The 22,859-nt window shown below is 39.6% G+C and overlaps 1 protein-coding gene across 3 annotated transcripts in view; it reads right to left on the bottom strand.

Annotated features, from left to right (window-relative positions):
* Positions 1-2,116: 2,116 nt before the first annotated feature.
* EYS (eyes shut homolog) overlaps positions 2,117-22,859 on the bottom strand; it is a 774,985-nt gene continuing 754,242 nt past the window's right edge. For all 3 annotated transcript variants that reach the window (XM_069851470.1, XM_069851468.1, XM_069851469.1), the window contains 2 exons: positions 14,609-14,770; positions 2,117-3,408 (listed from right to left, as the gene is read on the bottom strand). In XM_069851470.1, the coding sequence (XP_069707571.1) occupies positions 2,210-3,408; positions 14,609-14,770 (1,361 nt within the window). In that variant the 3' untranslated portion in view covers positions 2,117-2,209. The remainder of the gene's footprint in view (positions 3,409-14,608; positions 14,771-22,859) is intronic.

Genomic DNA, 22,859 nt, shown 5'->3' with positions numbered 1-22,859 from the left:
AAAATAAATGGGAAGCAATGAAAATTGCAACGGTCTCTACGGAAGGGACGGGACTGCTCTCTGCCAGAACTACCAGAAAGAGGTTGTTTGGAAAGAATATGGAAAGATGTTCCAGGTCTGCTGAGTGCTTTACTACCTGCCTCTTGTATGTAGAACCCAAACGAGAGCCACAGCAAAACAGCTCTTGAGGGAGAGTTTTGTTAAGAGTTTAAATTAACAATGGCAGTTTCCAGGATTTGGTCCTAGAATCTGAGGTAGTGTAATGGGAATAAATCCCACTACTCCAAGAAGAGAGGATATTGTTTTCTCTGTTGCCTTCAGTCTCTCTCCTTCCAACACTTGTATTAGCTGAAAGTGCTGCAGTCACTTGTTTTACGCTGAATCATTGCTCAGGCCACACAAAGCAGTGTGTACCAGAGGAACTGGCAGTACACCAGGAGCCCCAGAGAGAACAGGATAAACCCTAAATATGCACCCCTTCCCAGCGTCACATAGCCATAAAAGGCCCTCCTAAGAGAAACTGGAAAATGAGAAGAGCCTGGAGCCAGCTGCAATGTCAAGCAGGCTTTGTGAGCTGCCCATTGGGAAAAGGGGAAGAAGCTCTGTTGCATCAGGCTGATTGCTTGAGGGCTCAGAACAGCTGAAGAGGATAGAAGGTACCTCAAGAAGATGTTTGCAGATCCCTATTAAAACACCTTGGGGTAGTTCCATCACTCTCCTTCCCCTCACCCCCTCTTAGTTATCTACAGGTTATCTAACTGCCACGGCAATGCATTTATTGCTACATCTACTAATTATAGGTGTGTGGAAAGTGATGTGTCACTTAGTTTTACTGTGTTATGGTTTCTGCTTTATATCTGCTTTATGGGAAGACAAAATAAAAACCAGAAATAGTTACTTGTTTCTGATAGATACCCATGAAAGACTTGTATTTGGAGAATTCCTGTGCAAGGTGGTGGTGGTGGTTTATTACATGTTTTTGAGCAAGAGTAAAGTAAAAAAAGGAAAAGATAGGAATCAATTATTTTTATTTTAAGTGATTACTTATACAGTAAGCCAACAGTCAAATGAAAAATGTAGATAGCATCATAAATAATTTATTCAAGCAGATTAGAACGTAACCATTTATTTTGTTTTTATTGCTTACTAAACCAGGATATAAGTGAACTTTTGCAGAAGGAATAGAGTTATTGTATTTGTATAATGGAACTGGAATGATCTTTAAGGTCCTTTCAAACCAAACCACTCTGTATTTGAAGAGTTCTATTGACTTTTGAGATTATAAATTCATAAAAAACATAGTCATGGAAATTCAATTTACTGTGACCAAAACCTTCATCTAGTAAAATTTCAAAATCTCATCTAGGGGCATATAAGCCAGACTGCTATGGCTAAAGCAAAGCAGGTCTTAAACATTCTGGATTTTAAGCTGTTAGAAATAGAAGGTGTTTATAGGTAGAGTGCCACGTTCCCACATTCCAGCTGTGACTGATCAAAACAAACTCGTTCTGTAGTCAATTACAGGAGCCCTCTGCTGGAGGAAAGCAGTCATATTTTTACCTCTCTTAAACTAATTATGTAAAATAACCATTCCTGCTCTTAAAATCGTTATTCTTTAAGTGTAATATTTTAGTGTCAAGACTGGCTGCCCTCTTACATAAATGCATACATGATGCGTAGAGACTCAGAAGGGAGGGAGAACAAATTCATTACCTTTGTGGACTTAACAGGTAATTATGGGTGTTATGATTTTAAAATTCCCACTACAATAAATGTGCTTTTTGCCTCAAGTGCACCTTTTCTTCCCCCTTCCCCCATTTTAGGTGGAATGTGAAAACTTAATATTACAAAATTATAAAAGGGAAACTCTGCATACTAATAAAATCTGAGAGTTTTGGAGGAACAAGTTGTCTTTATAAAGAAATAAGCAATATCGGCATGACAGTTGGCTTTATAAGCTAATTACAGTCTTATTTGACTACAGAAAGACTAACTTTCCCGTTATTTTAAATTAAATACTAAAGATTATGGATAAGTAATTTTATTAGTAAAACATCCAATCGCATTTTATATATGCTATTAATACTAGTCATTAAAAAGAAGGGAAGTGCTTTCTTCTGTTGGTTCCTGAGTCTTACACTATCAGCTAACACAAGAAATGGGAGGAAAAAGAGACTGTCACTTTTAGAGTCTTAAAAGAGTTTTCCAGTTAATTTCCGTAATTTCCATTGTAAACATTATACCCTTCTGCTTTCATTAACTGAATCTTTTTAGAATCTTGGAAGAGCACAACATCTTTAATTTTACCAATGAATTCCTTCTGAAAATGCCCTGTAGTGACAACATTGACTTCCCTGCCAATTTCAAACCCACCAAAATAGCAAATGCCACCGTAGTTTAAAGCAGTATATTTTCTGTGTGGATCAATATCTTCAAAAATAATTAGCTCTTCATCAAGATATACCTTAATACAAGTTTGGTTTTGAACTACAGTAACGAAATGCCATCTTTCATCACAACAGGTGGAGTATTTGCTATGAATTAGAGGAACGGAGATTCTTTCTCCAAGATTAATCACAATTTTTAGTGTTCCATTGGCAAGACCAATGGCAAGAAAATCATTGTCCTCATCTTCACCTTTTCCCATCCATACTATTAAGCCTTCAGTTTGATTGGTAGTAAAATTTAAAGAAATGCGGCTATACTGGAGGTCTCTTTTTCTATAATAAGGATCTGTGTATTTGATGTAGGAGTTGCCAATAAACTTAGCTATAAAAAATTGAGTTTTACTATCACAGTATTTGCCTGACCAGCCTAGTGCACATACACAGGTATAGGAAAATGAAGTGGGTTGAGGAATACAGAGAGATTGAGAGCCACACTTGTTTTGTGAGCAATGAATAGACTGTTCACATGTACTCCCTATCCACTCTTGTGGACAAGAACAAGAAAAGCCTGAGTTTTCAACTTTGCATGTTCCATTGTTTTTGCACACTGTGTACCCACAAACTGTTCCATCGCAATCACCGATATTGGCTCCACCTTTGGGGTCAGTCGTGGTAAGCTTCAGTTCCTTGTTGTTTATAACAATTTCTCGTATACAACCAGTGAAACTCGTGGGTTCATTTTCTACTGCCATTGAATTAACAAGGTTTAAGGAAGACACACCTCCGACAAAAAAATCCGTGTGTGTGTCTAGTGCGTTCATTCCAGGAGTAGCTTTTTGAGAAATGTTGGTACCATCCAGGTCCAGGTAGCCTTCGTTACCAACTCTTCCTGCTTTGAGTGAATGCCATGTATTTCCATTTGTATGGATCTTCTGAAAAGTCTGTAGAATGATTGTCTTGTCTCCAAGATTGTAGCGTAGCTGTATAAATCCATTTACTAATGATATACATAGAAAGTCACCTGTAAAAACAGTATTAGTTATGCTTTTTAAAGGCAGGATACTGAGGAACAGCACATTCATAACCTTGATGCTCTCGTGCCTGCACTTCCCCGCTTCTGTAACTTATTTTCAGTACCTTTATACCATCGCCATGTCTAAATCACACAAAGAGGAATGTTCCCTGGTGACCTTCTTGTGGCCTCCCCTTTCCCCCACCTCCAATACTGGAAACTGAGCTCTTGTCTGCTTCAAAGTAAAAAGCCCAACCTTCTGAAAAGCTCTGCTTTGGTGCAGAGATTAGATAACTGTGAGGTAGGAGGAAACAGGATCACTTTGGCAACCAGGGAATGTGAGTTGGTGTTCCTGTGAAAAAGAACCAAGTTTTGGCCAAGTTACAAATCCCAGAATACTCTCAGTTTCCATATGTTGAATAAAATCTAGGTGGATTTGTCAGTCAGTGTAATATACTGTTTGTCCACACCAAACATATCCTGCTTTCCCTGAAGCTGCTTTTTTGCAGTGGGGATGTTTTGGGTTTCATAATCTGACAGCTGTAGGACAGCTAAGCTTTCTATTGATTTGTTCTTCTGGAAGCCTTCTTGACAGGAAGTATTCAGAGAGAGTTCTCTTATGTTGCCTTACAAACAGTATAAACGGAGAGAGTATCATCTGGAGCTGTACTTGGAAACAAGAAGAAGAGGTGGGAAAGGTTAAGAAACAGGAGCTGAAAGGAAGGTATGAAAGGGCAGAGATAAACTCTAGTCAGGGAAGGTGACAGGGAGGCAAAAGAGGCCAACAGATGAGTCTGCAGATGAAAGTCACATTTTCAAACTGTTTGCCTGTGCAATTTAACATTATTGCTTTTGGAAATGGTAGGCATAAAGTGGTTTTGGTTTGGTTGGCTTGTTTGTTTCTAGGTAGGTTTGTCACGTTTCATTTAGTATTTTACTAATGGAGAAATACTTCTAAATTTGCAAAGTACTATTTCCTTAAAGATTTAGCATTCTTAAGTGTGAACCTGTTAGTAGAATGATGAAGTTAGCTTTCTTTGGAGTTTAATTTTTGAGTATATCTAATCCTTAAGTTACATTGTCTTTATTGAAATTAAAAACAAATGGTTTAATTTACTGGAGCTCTCTTTTCAGCAATTGTTCAGGTTCCCATTCAGTCAGAGTGGAGATATTTCAGTTGTATCAGTGGTTGTAGAGCACATACTTCATGCCTCTCCTTCTCTGCCCCAGACATCCGTGGGCAGAATGAGAAGGTGGCTCTTCCTTCTTTCAAGTCTAGTTCAGCAATGACAGGGCACTTCCTTCTAGCCTGCTAGTTCCAGGTGTGATGATCTGGTTTACTTCCCTGCATTTACTGTTCCTTTTGAGTACCTTGTTTGTTTCTAACTTTTTCACAAAATGAATTTAGTTGCCTTCACTTGTGGTTTTGCTGGGTGAGTGATGTGGCTGTAAGCTTGCTTAATTTTTCAGTGCAGTGTTTGAATGCAGTCATGTCATGTTTGTTTGAACAATGTACATAACCTGCTTGTCTATTTCTTTTATCAGGACCTCTATCCTAAGGTAAGAAAGGAGCATGAGAAAAAGTTTCTGAACTACCTCTTTGGTGGCCTTCAATCTCCTCTCCTACCCAGACATGCACTCTTACGTAAGGATGTGAGTAAGGACATGAGTACTCATTCTTTGCTGTTTGGGAAGAAGGAAAACATGACCAGAGCTGCTTGCTCATCTGTCTTGTAATCAAGAGCTGGAGTAGCTGGAAGTTCTCCAAGACTTCCTGACCTGCGGGCAAGTTTTTTGGTAGCTTTAGACATTTGACAGTATCTGAGATGACATTAGAATAGTGCTTCAGTGATGTCTAGGAAAAAATGGACACAGTTAATCATAGTGCTTCTGACTCAAGCCTAATGATATCTGTTGGCTAATGTACTTGTCGTGACTTTCAGAGCCTTATTTAGACTTTGTACAAGAGCAAAACTGTGTCACCACATCTTCTATCTGCTTTGTAAAGAGAGGTTATGTCTGAGTACTCTGGATTATGTTCTAGCATAGATTTGAGGCAAAATTTAAACTTTCCAATTTCAGCTCTCCTTGGAGCTTTCAAGGCACTGTCTTGTCCCCCCTGGTTAGGTCCTCTCTTTTCACAAATGACCTCCCATTTTTGTCTTTGGCAAGAACAGCAGAGTGTTGAAATAAATTTTCTGCTGTAGACATTGATCCCAGTGTTCAGTATTTCTCGATGAAGTTTATTGTGCTGTAGGTACTACTTGGGGACAACTGACTGAAAATATTTTAGGACTCTAATGTAAGGTACTCTGTGCTAAATGGCCATGAAACTTCCTCTCAAACTGAAGGCAAATTATAGACTTGGCTTTGTTCCTCTTCGCTTTAGCAACCAGAGACATTTTCAACAAGGTACCTCGGTCTGCCCTGTTCCTGAGGGATGAATCGCACAGCTGAAGCCTGTACAGGACTGTGCCATCATAAGAATTGCAGCACTGTTGTAAACAAAGAGCGTTCTTACCACTGAATTTCTCCTCCCAGCAGTCTCAGTATGGGAGACCATGAAGCAAGGTGATTTCCACAGTTTGCGTTTCAGCATTAGTTGAATCTGTCCCCTACGACCCTAACTGGGACTGAAGACCAAAGGAGGTTTTATCCTCAAGTTTTTCCAGGACTTGGATTTACAGCTGGTCTCTACTTTCTAGAAAATATGACCTACACACAGGATACACAACTTCTCTTCCAGCTTTTCAGAATAACACCTTATCTAATAGCGGACTATTTATCCTCATCAGCAGTGTCACATAAAACCCCCAGAGAAACTCCTAGGACAGGCTCTCACGGTTATTCTTTTGTTGAGCACTCAAGTGCTCAACACATCCCAGCCTCTGGGATGCTGTTCAAGGAACTGTAAAGCAATCCAAATCAAAAAGGTTGAAGCTTCTTTAGAAACAGGCTATTGTAGCTTATCTGTGGCTTCAAACAGCAACATGTCGAGACCCTGGGGTGTTGAGCAAAATCTTCAGTATGTAGCAAAATCTTCAGGTGTAGCATTCGGCTCTGTTCTGATGCACCTTCCTGCCCCTGTCATCTTCCCCATTTCAGTAAAATGAAAAGAAAAGGGGTTTGGGGGTTTTTGTTATAGCCCAAATGCTAAAAGGTTGTTTCCTTGTCTTCTCAGGGGAAGGGGATTTTTTAACAGGTGTTGCCTTACAGAAGGAACTGTTCTGGAGTTAAAATAGTACTTTTGCTTGCAAACCCTAGTTCAGGGTCTTCACCAAATAACTGAAGGTCGGAGTTGTTCTAATCTCTATTCCATAGCAGAAGCCAGCACTCCAAAACAGGTTTCAATTTTCCCTCAACTTATATTTTCAGGTTTTCATTATGTGCACAAATCTCACCTGCTCCCATACCAGATATCAGCATTCCCAGGAGCCACATCAAGTCTATGTCCTAAGCAGTCAGTTCCTAAAAATGGGAGTTAATGGAAAGTCTCCTATAAGTACGTCCGACTACTACTGTGAGGTCTGGCTTATCTATGATGATATCTGCTTTGATGACTTAATGATGAATTCTGAATGCATCACAAAACTTTTCAGCTTGCTACTGCTCAGAATAAGTATGTAGATCTGTAAGGAAGTGAGTTATAATCACGCAGTCAAGTCTTAAATTCTCTCAAATGGTGACAGTGCCCTTTCATGTTCACCCTTTCTCTAGATATGCAGGTGAGTGTCTGTATATCCCCGTCTTGAGAGGGGATCATTCTTCAGTTACCACAGGAAATTCATCTGCATGGAAATGTGTCGAAACTTTGTACAGTTGGAAGCACATGCTAGGAATGCTGCACTCTATTTTGAGACATCCAGTTCATGCCAGAAGCATTACCACGTGTAACAAAAGTGATAGTGGTAAATTTACACAGCTGTGCTGGCCAAAGATGTTTGCAGTTACTGCCTTGAATATCAAATCTGCCTAATGGCAATGCGCTTCCTAGGAGGACTGAATACAGTGTCAGAAGACCCTAGGCTGACAGACCACCGGCAGGGAGGGTATCCTGGATGGTATTTATAGCATTTCAGGGTCTCTTCTCCACAGTGATTCAAAGTCTACCCTTGTGCTCCATGTTTACGCATATAAGACAAAGCCTTTATAACCTGTTAAAAGTACCTGAATTTATTCCTACATTTGACTGCAAATTGACAATAAGAAGGATTTCCCACTGATTTTTTTAAGGCTAAAGGATCTTCCAGAACATCCTTTTCAATAACTTTGTGAGCAGTGGATGCAGTCTTCTAGTTAGTGGTGTTCACCTTTTTGAAACTTGTCGTGAGATACGTACAGAGATGCAAGTCTTTCTAGAGCCTCCCTGTTTGCTCAAAACTCACCAATTAGTTACTGGACCACTGAAGATCTAGATACCTTGCTGAAAACTCATAAGCCATCTGATGCTTGTCCTTTTTCTCATCCTGTGTTTCTAAGCAGAAGCCTCTGTGCTATGGTATTCTGCTGGGAATGGAGGCTTTGATGAGCTCAGTGCTTCAGTCATTTTGGAGCTCAGAGACAGCATCTCTGGATGTGTTTCCTGGCCTCGGTCTATGGATTCTGTTGCTTTTATCTTACCTTGCTGTCCTATAACTCAAGGCCAGAATGCCTGTTTCTGTCATTGTGGTATCAGGTAACATCCCCTTCTTCCTCCTCTCTCCCCTCTTTCCTTTTCAGAAACCTTTTAATGGTTATTGGCACCATCTCAGCGACAGAGTGAGCATTTGAACCTTACATTCTCATAAGCAGTAACATTTACAGAAATAATTCACAGTTTATGAAATTGGTTTCAGTATGTGCTCATCCTTGCTCTCTAAGTTGATCTCTTTAAGCCACCATAAGAAATTGCCTGTGCCTCCAACAGCAGTATTGCCTCTTGTTGGTATGATGCATCCTATAACCATCATAGCTCCAGATGTGTCTTTGCTCACTGCTCTGTCCTGCCTTGCTGAACTCTGTTCACATTGCTTTCATTCTTCCTTTTTATCCTCCCGTTCTTTACAGTTTTCCTTTCACCTTGCTATCCTGTGTGCTTTTCCATGGACCCAAATCACGTCCTCTTACACTGTGACCCTTTAGGTGTTCTTCCAGTAGCAGAACTTTTCTTGTCTAGTAGGGGTTGAAATCTGAACCTTCAGCCTGCAGCTGAATGGCTTCAATCTGTGGCCAAGGAAGGTGATGCACTGGGGTCTTCACATGAGAGGGAGCCCTTCAGAGCTGGTCTCTTGAGTGCATCCAGGAGCCAGAATAAGGTCTGGGGCAAAGGAGAGAAAGAAAAGCAGAACTGGGAGGACTATAAGTGGGTAGAATAAAGGAATGAAGGATGGAAAGATGAGCCTTATTCCCACCCTTCTACAGATTCTGCTGCTAGTTGCTAGAGAATAATACGTCACCATGGTTTAAGTTTGTTCTCAACCTAATCTCTTCCTTTGTCTTACCTTTAGGGGTTTGTTAACCTTGCCATGGTCTGAGTGCATGCACACAGTTTAGGCATCAGTCAGCTGAAAGGTTATAGCAGCTTGTTGCAGGTATTGTAACTTGATCTATTATCTAGTGATGCCCATAGCCAGTGCATCTAATGCACACTTATAGGAGCTACCACTGGATATGCTGCCATGGATTGTTTCGAAACGTTTCTGCTGCAGGTATGGAGCTGCACCTCACAGCTCATGCAAGACTGAGAACAGATATCAAGCCAATTTCTCAAACCATATAAAAAAATAATTGTGGTAATAAGTAATTCCAGCTTCCACTTGGAGCACTATCTCAGAGCAGAAGGACATAGCTAAAAGCCAGAACAGCCCTGCAGAAAAAGTGATGCTTATGCATCTAGCAGGGGTGGGGGATTGTCTGTTTATAGGTTAGACCATTCAAAAATGCTGCTCTCCTCTGTGAAGAAACTTCTGCTTCCTTTAGTCACCACTGTCAGCACGGCATATTTTTTCAGCTAGAAGGAGCCACCTTCCTTGGGCAACCTCAGTTTGTCAACATCAGTTGCACCATCAGTGGCAAATGGGTAGCAACAACACTTTATATGCAACAGATTTCAGGATGACAGGGATGTCACCAAGGTAGCTGGCAGTTCTGCTGCCTACACTGCTAATTTAGTCCACACAAATCATAGAATCATAGAATCATATAATAACCAGGTTGGAAGAGACTCACTGGATCATCGAGTCTAACCATTCCTATCAAACACTAAACCATGTCCTTTAGCACCTCACCCACCCATCCCTTAAACACCTCCAGGGAAGGTGAATCAACCACCTCCCTGGGCAGCCTCTGCCAGTGCCCAATGACCCTTTCCCTGAAAATTTTTTTCCTAATGTCCAGCCTAAACCTACCCTGGTGGAGCTTGAGGCCATTCCCTCTTGTCCTGTCCCCTGTCACTTGGGAGAAGAGGCCACCACCCTCCTCTCTACAACCTCCTTTCAGGTAGTTGTAGAGAGCAATGAGGTCACCCCTCAGCCTCCTCTTCTCCAGGCTAAACAACCCCAGCTCTCTCAGCCGCTCCTCATAAGGCCTGTTCTCCAGCCCCTTCACCAGCTTTGTTGCTCTTCTCTGGACTCTCTCCAGAGCCTCAACATCCTTCTTGTGGTGAGGGGCCCAGAACTGAACACAGGATTCGAGGAGCGGTCTCACCAGTGCCGAGTACAGAGGGAGAATAACCTCCCTGGACCTGCTGGCCACGCCATTTCTGACACAAGCCAAGATGCCATTGGCCTTCTTGGCCACCTGGGCACACTGCTGGCTCATGTTCAGTCGCTGTCAACCAACACCCCCAGGTCCCTCTCCTCCAGGCAGCTTTCTAGACAGACTTCTCCTAGTCTGTAGCACTGCATAGGGTTGTTGTGCCCCAAGTGCAGGACCCGGCACTTGGCCTTGTTAAACCTCATGCCATTGGACTCTGCCCAGCGGTCCAGCCTGTTCAGATCCCTTTGCAGAGCCTCCCGACCCTCCAGCAGATCGACACTTCCACCCAGCTTAATGTCGTCTGCAAACTTGCTAAGGGTGCACTCGATGCCTTCATCCAGGTCATTGATGAAGACATTGAACAGGGCTGGACCCAGCACCGAGCCCTGGGGAACCCCACTTGTCACTGGCCTCCAGCTGGATTTAACTCCATTTCCCACCACTCTCTGGGCCCGGCCATCCAACCAGTTTTCCACCCAGGAGAGTGTGCGCCTGTCCAGGCCAGAGGTGACAGTTTCTCAAGCAGAACACTGTGAGAAACTGTGTCAAAGGCTTTGCTGAAGTCCAGGAAGATACATCCACAGCCTTTCCCTCATCCAGCAGCCGAGTCACTTTATCATCGAAGGCGATCAGGTTAGTATGGCAAGACCTGCCTTTTGTGAACCTGTGTTGACTGGGCCTGATCATCTGGTTCTCTTCCATATGCTTCATGATAGCACTCAAGATCACCTGTTCCATGACTTTCCCTGGTACTGAGGTCAGACTGACAGGCCTGTAGTTTCCTGGGTCCTTCCTGCGGCCCTTTTTGTAGATGGGCACAACATCAGCCAGCCTCCAGTCCAGTGGGACTTCCCCAGTCTTCCAGGACTGTTGGAAGATGATGGAAAGGGTTTTGGCCAGCACATCCGCCAGATCCTTCAATACCCTTGGATGAATCCCATCCGGCCCCATGATCCCCAAAATAATGATCCCCAAACAAATAAAAAGAAGTTATGTCCCTATTGGCTAAGCAAGCATGTCTGCCAAGGCAGAAGACTTAACCAGTCTAATTTTCTGTTCTAAAAGTCAATGAATAATCAATTAGTTTCTAATTAGGAAACCAACACTCCTCCCTTGTCGATTTCTAGAAGTTCTCAGTATTTCCAAAATATTTTATTCCAATTCCACGATTTGGTTTTCACCATAAACAATGCCTTAGGAAACTATGCAGACATCACACACATGTACTGGGTCTGTCTTGTTTTCATGCTTTAGGTTTTTAAACTGAAATGCCTCAAATATCAGGAGTTAAAGGTATGTTACATTTAATCCTGTTAAAGAGTGACGGAGCACTGGTGTTGCAAATGTTGAGTATTAAATTTAGCATGAGTCATTCCATTCTGTTTATTAACATAACTTTCTTCTTAGTCACCTAGCGTAATTGTTCTTTCTCATCTCATCAGGGAGCAAACCTTCCCATCACCCTGGCCTGAACTCTGGAATAGTGCAGTCTACAACATATTCCACATTCACAAACAAATGTAAAGCTTCAGTAATGCTATAACTCAAGGAAAAAGTAATGCTGCTTACTATGTTTTACCCAGAGTACCAATATTTTCAAGTATATAGGGCGGTCTATGTAAATAGACTGAATTATACATTGTTCAAGCAGTTGATAGGCAGCCAGCAAACCCTGTCTGAATTCAAGGCTATTTATTCAATGGGGCTTTCCCACTTTCATTGGTAGTAATAGGATACACTATACTTGAGAAAATGTGCAGTGGGCTGGCCTGCAGCTGGTGCTCTGCTGAACTCCACAAGAGTGCTGTTATTATTTGCAGAGACCTCCCTCAGAAGCAGCACATACAACTGTCCGCATCACCTACCTTTTTACCTCACTGGCATAAAAGAAAAAGTAACCAAAGGTGGGGGGGAGGAGTCCTTATCATTCTATCTGCAAGTTTCCAAGCTAAAATATGCACACATAACTCACTTCTTCACCACCCCCACCCCCCACATTAATATGAATTTTCTCAAAGTTTGGAAATTATTTTCTTACGGCCTGAAGAAATCAATTCTACCTGACTTAAAGCCATGATACGTGTTCAGAAACAGCCAACAAACCAAGAAAACTGATGACTGACAGAATTACAGCGAATTCTCCTGGCAGAGAAAGGATATTTTCCATTTAATGCCTATTTGCCAGGTGTTTAAATGTGTGTGCTGAAGTAATCACATTGTTAGTGAAGTGGAGGCTGGAACCAGCGTTACCAGCTTTCGAGTAGGGAGAGTAACCACCTGCCCACCCTTTCTAGAAGTGCCTATAAAAGTCTTTGAAAAGAATAATGCAAAAAGGAAATTTTTCAATGGACCTCATGTTTATTTCTTCACCTATTACCGATTTTGTTTTTCTAATGGTAGGAGGACTATTTGGTGGGGGCATGCCACTGAAGGGAAAGTCTCAACTTAGTGTTTACATGAGTGACAAGCCATAAAATCATAGAATCACCAGGTTGGAAGAGACCCACCAGATCATCGAGTCCAACCGTGCCAGGCCAGTGTATAACTGTGCTGCTATGGGATGCTACAACTCAGTATCATTGCTAAATCATCTGCATCATCAGAGTCCATATCTTTAAAAAAAGCAGCATTGCCTAGCAAGGAAAAAAAAAATCTTCTAATTATTTCCTATTAAAAAGGAATTTTAGAAAAAAAATCCTGTGATTTTTGGCAATCTATTTATTAAATCTTACATAACTGTGTAGAAGAAAAGGCTTTATATAAAATGCTTTCTACACTAATCCCCAACAGAAAGCTCTTTCACATCTGCTGGCTGCTAAGAATACTTCTGCATCTTTCATCAGTCTAATTCTGTCTGGATTTGACAGGATTATGCGAAAGCAAATATAAAGAGCCAGATGATTAGCTTTTCCTAAATCTTGCAGAACTTCAGGACAGTGAAAATGGAAATAGGAACTTTGTAAAGAAATTAAATTACTCCATGGAAGATGTTTTTTTATTTTGAAATGAAATTGGTGTGATTCTAGAAAATGATTTAAAGGAATTGCTCCTTCCCATGCAAACTTAACATTCATGAATGGCAATAGAATGGAACACGTTAGTACTAAACCACTCTTGGCTGAAGTTAAACAGACTTAGCAGTCTCTTTGCTGCTCCAAAGAGATGTTGAATTTCTCTGTGTTTGCTGCTTCGATGACCTTTTTTTGGTGAGAGACCCTTTTTTCTCTTCTGTTTTACATGGCCCATATAATGCTTTAGTTTATATAGGAGACAACTATTCACAGAGAATCTCAGAGTATGGCCTGACAAAATTATGAGAAAGCTTCCTTGCAGAAGACAGAGTTCTTTGCAAATAAGTGTATTTCTATTGCGGATATTCCATATGTTTTTCTCTGAAGCTGCTTCTCTGTATGTGGTTGTAATTAGAACAAGTCAAATAGGTGGTGCCAGCAGTGTGTGAGGTATTACCAGTCTTACCCGATAACAGCCTGTTAAAACATCAGTGATAAGAAGGTGGTAAAAGGGGCATATGTGTGTTTCTATGTATTTGTGGCTGAGCATGTTTGTTGAAATGTCTTTCTTTAAAGTTTGAAAAAAGGAACAAAAAACCATTATAAATAGTTAAGTGGGGGTTTTGCCATGCAAAAGCCCATTTTTTTGCATAATGAAGTACTTAGTACAAGTGGAAAATACGCTCTATGGTAATTTTCTGGATTATATGTAATGCTTCCATTTAAAAATGTGCAAGAAATCTCATAAATGCAATATAAAGATGAAGTGTGTTAATGAAGTAATGAAAAAAATTACACTTTAAAGACTAAATTTTTAAATGTATTTATACCGATTGGCAAATTATGTTTCCTTGCCGTGAAGCTTTACAGATGTTAACTCAGTAAAGTTTAAAATCCTTTTATAAATAGTAGCAATATTTTATTTCAATTTGGTTTTCACTCTGCATGCCTAAAAATGCAGAGCTTGTATGTTGCAACATGAAGCTTTTCACCACTGTATAATAAAACAAGCCTCTGATGAACCTCATTAGCTTTCTCTTAGGCTGTTCACATTTACTTAACTTGTTTGGTCCGTTTTTATATGACTTCTAGTTTTAGTCATTTTAAAACACTGGGCCAGACCCGCAGAGTGAATCCTAGTGTAGCTGCACTGAAACAGGGAGCAGTATCAATAAATGTCTGTTGAAAAGGTGGCTACAGTTAATTTTCAGAGGAAAACAGTTTCCTGAACCACTTCACTAAATACTTGCTGGCTTTGGAGAAATCCAAAATTTTGTTATGCATGTTGTTGGTTTTGCTTTTTGTTTTTTAATAACTTGGTTATTTAATTTAAGTTTTTCATCGAGCAAAACCCAGTCACCATGAACAAGGAGTTACAGAGACTGACTAAGTCACTTCTAGGTCCTGCTTCTTGTTCAAAGAAGTACCTTGACGTACATACCAGCAAACTGGAGTATCCTTACCTGACTGAGCACCCAAATACTGTGCAGTGTAAAACAAGATACCGTCTGGAGATAGAGGCTGAAACTGTAGTTTGATATGAGTCTTATGCCGGATAAAAAAGGGTGCGAATGACATCCATGATGATTCATTACTTCTGAAAGATGGATCGCTAATGGAAATGTCTGAAAAATACAAGAGGAAATGTCTTCTGAAAGATATTTTGAGAGGACTGCATTATTAAAGACACCAGTTATCTATGGTTATTTTGCACATTTCATAAATGCTGTACATAATACTTCTAATTCTTCCCTTTCTGAAGACTAAAAATAACCTAGATGCAGAATAAAACTCAGATAATAGCAAATCAATGTTATTTTATCTTCTGTGTTTCTTATTTCCATTAACAATCAAGACCATAGTTGCAATGCAAAATAAATGTGATCATTTTAGGGTTTGTTTTCAAATAAATTTAAGTGTAAATTTTACATTGTTTAAAAATTCATATGCAAAATACTTTTGCAGGATTCACCATAAACATTTATTTCTTAGTGGAGGATTTTTAATGAACTTCTTTGTGTGTCTGTACATTTTAAGAGGAACGTGTTTAGTAATTGCTGCTGAAATCTGCTTTAGGATCATTGTACTGAGATGCCTGATGATTCAAGTTGTCCTATCTTGTACTGAAATGGAGCACTTTCACTCAGTTCCAGACAGGATATAATGTACACTTTTGAGCTATACACAACTTCATCATTCTTTCTTACCACTTAGAATCATAGAATCATAGAATCACCAGGTTGGAAGAGACCCACCGGATCATCGAGTCCAACCATTCCTATCAAACACTAAACCATGCCCCTTAGCACCTCATCCACCCGTGCCTTAAACACCTCCAAGGAAGGTGACTCAACCACCTCCCTGGGCAGCCTCTGCCAGTGCCCAATGACCCTTTCCCTGAAAATTTTTTTCCTAATGTCCAGGCTAAACCTCCCCTGGCGGAGCTTGAGGCCATTCCCTCTTTTCCTGTCCCTTGTCCCTTGGGAGAAGAGGCCAGCACCCTCCTCTCTACAACCTCCTTTCAGGTAATTGTAGAGAGCAATGAGGTCTCCCCTCAGCCTCCTCTTCTCCAGGCTAAACACCCCCAGATGACAACTAATACTTCTGAGGAAGGTTCATGGATGTAACTTCACGAGTTCTTAGTAAGTCTAAAAGTAAATTTTAATCTCTGGAATACCAATTATAAGGGATTTATGAAATGTTTGAGTGATGAGACTCAAGCTTTTGATGAGCTGCTATTCAATCTATGTATGTATCCTCATGCAAACACATTATGTTTACAGTTCACTCCCACCCTAAGCATCCTAATAGCTGTTATGATATCAAGGCTTGGCAGTGCCCGTGGTAATATATTACATACCATCTGAAATGAGAACATCACAGCATCTATATTTAAAAGCTGGCAGAAATAGAAATAGTTTTAACAGTAGCAATTACCCTGGAAGATAAATAGTAATAAAACTTGCTAAACAGTTTAGGTGATGTAATTTGTATCACTACAGCTTATAAAAACTATCAGGTATGAAAGACAAAGTAACAATAAATTTCATATGTATTTTTTTCAGTAAGTAAAAGACAGTGTTCACCATTAGTAGTTAAAGATGTGATCCCAACATTGATATGTATATTTAAATATCAATCAGGAATAATAATTCATTTTGTTCATATATATTTCTACTTTATGCATCATTTGGAAGTCAATCTTCCCTTAGCAAATCTTTGCACAGTGAGACTTACATATGAGGAACTGTCCCACAGCAGTCATTCATATATTAAATATGCTGCTGCTTAAAAGGTTATGCCAGGTGAAGTGTACAATGAGTCATCTGAAAGTCTCCATGTCAGATACAGCTTCACTTTGTTGATGTAGTTAATTCTTTACTGCTTATGAAGGAAGCATAGGCTAGTGTGAAAGGAAAATGCTCAGCTGCAGCTGGATTGGAATACTACATTGCTTATCGTTGTAAGATATGTGAAAGGAAGATTGCTATGATAAAAAACCTTGGAGAAGAGAGAGAGAACAAGGATGAAAAAAGGCGATTTTATAGTATCACTCAGAGAATGAATTAAATCCATGGCTTTATATTACAAACAGAGTATTACAAAATAACACCCACATCTTCAGCAGCAGATGTCAGAAAGCTTTAGAAAGGAGGTATTATCCTGATTTGTAGATGTCAAATAAAATACTATATTTAATATATTTCATTCTGAAACTTCCAAATATTTTACTCTCATTTTGCTAAAAAAGTGATTTTATTCACAATAAATATATCTTAACAACTGTCATAAAGCAACATATTTTGCCACAATAAAGCAGGACTAACTACAGGAAGAATGAATTCTAATTTGCTTATGAGTAACCTATAGGTCCTTTAAGTACTGATTATATGCATGGAAAGAATCTGACTTGACTGGTACCTTGAAATGTGGACCCATATTTCAGAACAGAATGCTTTAACCTTACTGCAGTGCAGAGATGATCAGGATACAATTTCATTTTTGCAACATTGCATCTATAGACAGAGAAACTTTTCAGGTGAAGAATAAGATAATTTAGGCTTTTCAATTTGCTTTTATAGCAGGTGTATGTAAAACTAACATGTCAGGTTGAATGCTGGAGTACTTTGCTGTTGTTTTCTTGAAAACAAACTTCTTTTTCTACCTAAGATGTAAGAAGCGTGACTAAACTTGCACTACAAAGTTCATGTGTTACTTATGCTTCCTCCAGAGAAACTCTTTGCTAAAACAAGCAAGTTGAATGGATGCCTTTGCCAGTCCTGTAAGCTAAATTTGTAGGACTTGTGCGGCTACGTTACTTACTAGGTCACTTAGTACTGTGTGGTGCACTGTAAGCTCAACAAACATTTCTGTTCTATATCTGATTAATGAAGAAGCCTCTGTTTAAAACCTGCTCCTGAGCAATGCAGGAGGAAACTCCCACTGGGGCTTCTCAACAGAGATGTCTTCAAGACCAGACACCAGCCCCATCTCTAGGCTGGCACTGAGACCAAGCAGGAAATGCTGGCAGAGACCTCAGGAAAAGTGGTGACAGGATGGGCTCAGGGCCTTGGCACTTCCAGCAGAACAGTTCATTATCAAAAGACACCTGACTAAAAGATTTGATCTACACAGTCAGAAATTTCCAGTGGTTTCAATTCTTCCTTATTCTGAGCAATACTGGAACAAAAAGATTACCATTTTGTAAGTGAAGTCTACAGATCTGTTTGGTTTTGTTGCAGTGGAGTTGTCATCTCTACAGTTAGCTAATTAGAAACCTAATTAGCTAAGAAGTAACATCTAGGAGCATATGGCTAAATCCCTAAAGATGCCTCTGGTTTTCCAAAGCCTAAAATAGCTGTTACTAGCCAAAGTCCAAATAGCAGAACTCATTCTTTTTGCACAACACATATTAAGAGATGAGTGCCTAAGAATGAATAAAGATGTAAATTGTAACGGAAGAAGCTATGAAACCTCAGTAATAGGAAATCAGCTGGTCCAGAAATCTGAACCTGATTCTCCAACATATGAGGATATGGATATTACAGCCAGGATATGGATAATTTCTGTTACTTCTGTCCAAAGAATATTTCAGTTAGCAAAAATTTCCCGGAAGAGATTGTACGGTTGAAAAAAAAAAAGAAAACCTTACATACCCAGTCACTCAGTGGCTGTTAGAGGCTTTGAGGATATGACAGACGTGTTTGAGTGTTTGCATTATGACAGTGAAAATGAATGCTTAATCAATAGGCAATTAGGAAAATGTGGTACAAATAAAATCTACAAAGGTTTAATCCATGCCTGGCTTTGGTAGTAAATTCATTCTAGGTACTGAAATGCTCTGAAGATGCTTTTAAGAGGAAATTCCCAGTCTGAGATTTCCTCATGTTGGAAGCCTTCAGTTGTCTAAATACTAGGGCACTGAGTAGGACTATGAGTATCTCAGTGCAGCCTGATAGAGCAATTAGTAAAGAATTAAGTATTTAAAACATTGTTAATCTCTTTTAAAATTCACTTCTTCACTTATATCTTGGACTGGATTTAGTCTGACAACAGCGCAAGTGTGCCTTGAGGAGGACTGGATCATAAGAAAGCTGTTATTCTACATAGTGTTTATGAGAGTAAATAAGTCATGGAAACAGGTTGCTATATAATTGGAGGCATTAATTTTGGCATTAGGTCACTTACATGTAGCTGTCTACACATATTATTTATAAGCATGAAAATACCCATTATGGTCAACTATGATCACTGGCAGAGGCTGCCCAGGGAGGGGGTTGAGTCACCTTCCCTGGAGGTGTTTAAGGCACGGGTGGACGAGGCGCTGAGGGACATGGTTTAGTGTGTGATAGGAATGGTTGGACTCGATGATCCAGTGGGTCTCTTCCAACCTGGTTATTCTATGATTCTATGATTCTCATGTGCCATTCCAGAAGAGCACAAGTGTCCAACAGGTCCTGTACCCTATCTATGAACTCTGCCTGGATGCTTTTGGATCCAAGTTTGAATGCCAAGGCATCTCAAAAACACTAAGCATCTACATTTAGAAAAGCTTCTTATCAGCTAGATAGCTTCACTGACTCTATGGACTAGACTTTAATTAACTCTAATGGGAACTTACATATTGAACTCACACAGAATCACCAGGTTGGAAAAGACCCACCGGGTCATCGGGTCCAACCATTCCTATCAATCACTAAACCGTGCCCCTCAGCACCTCATCCACCCATCCCTTAAACACCTCCAGTGAAGGTGACTCAACCCCCTCCCTGGGCAGCCTCTGCCAGTGCCCAATGACCCTTTCCGTGAAAAATTTTTTCCTAATGTCCAGCCTGAACCTATCCTGATGAAGCTTGAAGCCATTTCCTCTTGTCCTGTCCCCTGTCACTTGGGAGGGGATATTTAAACCTAGATGCCTTGCCTTTAAAAGCAGTTCCTACCCTTGGCACAGTTTCTAAGTCTGAACAACTTCAAAAAGTAACGTAACAGGCGTATTTTCAGCAAATCAGAGGAAATCTGAAAATAATCCCACAGCAATCTTGCTAAGTGTTGGTTAGCTAGCTATATCTTGTTCTTCTTCAACTGGGTAACTGGAGAGAATGATAAGTGTATGATTGAATTTTTATCGGGACATCACATCACTCATGGCTGACTTGGAATGGAGGGCATTATTGTTGTGCTGCATAACAATGCCTTCATTTTATCATGCGTGACTTGCACTTGAATTTATATATGATTAATCCATGGCGTATATTTAAGCAGGCAACTCTCCTTATTCAACTTGATATTTCAAATTATTGAGAGAAATACTACAAATGCATGTTTTCTTGTGTCTATCATGAGTATTAAGTTTCTTAAATGACTAAGAAAAAACAATAATCACTGTGACTCAAAAGAACAAGCTAATAAATGCTTGCAGTTGTCCTTTAAATGGTTAAACATAGAATCCTGCAAATAACAGCTATCAAATAGTTTGTTCATTAAGCCAGGGAGTCTAACTGCATTGTCAGATAAAACCAGCACACGTGTGCATATGTGTATGTCTGCTTGAGTGTTTCATGCAAAAGGTGTCTGGTCATGTAAAATTTTTGAGCTAAATCACGTTATGAATTCATTTGCCTTAGAGTAGCAGTCAAAATATGTCAAGTAACATCCTAGACTATGGAGAAAGAAGATTTTTATAGTAAAAATTATTCTGAACGTCACATTCTTCCACTTCTTATTCATCTGTTATGACTTTAGATGTGGATTAAATAGTTACTGAACTGTTGTTACATTTTTTCTTTTCTCTCATGTTATCAGGTAATTTAAAAACTTTTACTGTATTTTTGTATCAGAAGAATCAAATTTGAGATCAGAATAATATCTACAATGTTGACCTGAGCTGATAAACATGGCAAGAGGAAATTTTCTTTGCCATTCGTTCACCAAGGAAATGTCTTTATTGTTTCAGAAGTATCTCATTAAATTGAGAACAGAACAATGAAAACCTCTTTACATTTGCTTTCCTTTCAACAGCTGTATATTGATAAGCATTATTTGTAGCTATGGAATTCAGAGACTAACATATAGTTAAAGGAATCTGTTTCATAACTTGTTTCTTTGTGAGAAGGGCAGTAGCAATCCATCATGATGCCTCGAAGTCAAGAAAAACTATTTTAATTGATTTATGAAAGTATATGGCACAAATTAATGCTGCTAAAGAAGAAAACTGCTGAATAATTTTAAATTTATAGAAATATCGTGATGAAAACCATCCTTATTTTAGTCATAGGCAATTCTTCTCCAATACTGCCATCTTCAGAAGCTTTGAAACACTGCAGTTCTGTTCCCTTAAATATTATCAGGTCTGTGAAATCTTAGAATTAATTGATGATGCATCATCTTCATTCCTCTGCCAAATCGAACAAATTATGTAGGGCTTAAATTTCACATGCTTAACATCTAGGGGAATTCTAGTGTACGTGGAAATGTATCTCAATGCTTAACAGAATGTCAGAGGAACTTCACTGACTCGATATTTATTTATGCTCCAGTTTTCCACCGCTTTAAGTGACATTGTTTGTGTCAAGATGAGAAGCTTGACTTAAGCCTTTAAAACAAGTGACAAGAAAAAGAAAATAAAAAGGCAGGCCACAAGTGTTTGGATGCTAAAAGACTACTTCAAGGAGATGTCATACATAGTTGCTGGGTTAACCTTTTCTCTAAATCTGCATTATTGGCTGCTGCTAAAGGCAAGATTACTGACCTCACACAGAGACATTGTTTTTATAAGAGGAATAAGCTGCTGGTATACAATCTAGCAGAGGTTAGAATATAATTGCAGAGAGCTATTATGGATAACAAGTCTGTACTTCTAACGTTAACATCTCTAAATAATTACTAGTTTTGAAAAAGATATTGTGTTTATATCTATAATAATGATGTCCTGTAAATCAAACTATCTGCAGCAAAAAGGGTTTAGACTGTTGCTTCTTCCCCAGGAAGAATTATCCCTGTCACCTGACCTTTGTCTCACAGTAGTAAACACACCAAAGCCAAGAAGTCTACTATATACTTGCAAGAGAGCTGAAATAACCAGGTCTTGAGAATTAGAAAGGAACTCATTGAGCCAAATGGAATAAGCTGGAACTAAACTGCTGGGAGTTGAAGCTTCTTGCTAGTTTTAAGCTTTCTGTGTTAATAAATACCTAGAATAAATCAGTTGCTGGTCTGAGTTGATGTTTCACTTCTTAATCAGAAGATAATTTATAGCTGTCTGATGCTTCAGTTGCAAACTTTAAGTCAACCAAACAAAAGAATTTGTTAACATCGTATTTTGGTGTTCTGGAAAACATAATTCATTTAAAAAAAAAAAACCCTAGATAAACTACTTGCCCTTTATTCCTAATACTTGTGGTTAAGGGAGTGCTAACTAAGAATTAACACTGCACCAGGTCTCAGCAATGTTTGAGTGCCATTTATGCAATGAAATATTTACTCTCAGACTGATAGATCAAACAATACCTTTGTACTTCGTGCTGAATATTAATTAATCTTATGCAGCTTATAGGAACTGCAGGGCAATTGAAACTGCTACCCTCTCTTTATTAAGTGGGTTGAATTCTTCTACTTTCCTCTAAAATATAAGATTTAACACATATCTTACTGCAATCTCCTAAGACTATTTCTCAGTATTTACACTTGGCAATGCACATTGTGAGAACAGCACAAGTAGTTGTGTGAATTTCTGAGTGGCCCAAGTAAACACTGTGAATTTCAGGCCATATGAGCCATATAAACTATGCTCTTTAAGTGACCATTCTCTCCCTGAGTTTATTCTTGTTCCAACTTAGTTTTCTAACTATAGAACATATTTAGTTCAGCTCTGACTTCTAAAGATTAACCATAATGTACCACATCCCTCTGTACTTGGCACTGGTGAGACCGCTCCTTGAATCCTGTGTTCAGTTCTGGGCCCCTCACCACAAGAAGGATGTTGAGGCTCTGGAGCGAGTCCAGAGAAGAGCAACAAAGCTGGTGAGGGGGCTGGAGAACAGGCCTTATGAGGAGCGGCTGAGAGAGCTGGGGGTGTTTAGCCTGGAGAAGAGGATGCTGAGGGGAGACCTCATTGCTCTCTACAACTACCTGAAAGGAGGTTGTAGAGAGGAGGGTGCTGGCCTCTTCTCCCAAGTGACAGGGGACAGGATAAGAGGGAATGACCTCAAGCTTCAG

This window comes from Phaenicophaeus curvirostris, chromosome 2 (assembly GCF_032191515.1).
Source record: "Phaenicophaeus curvirostris isolate KB17595 chromosome 2, BPBGC_Pcur_1.0, whole genome shotgun sequence".
Classification (NCBI taxonomy): Eukaryota; Metazoa; Chordata; class Aves; order Cuculiformes; family Cuculidae; genus Phaenicophaeus; species Phaenicophaeus curvirostris.
This window is presented reverse-complemented; position numbering and strand designations above follow the sequence as displayed.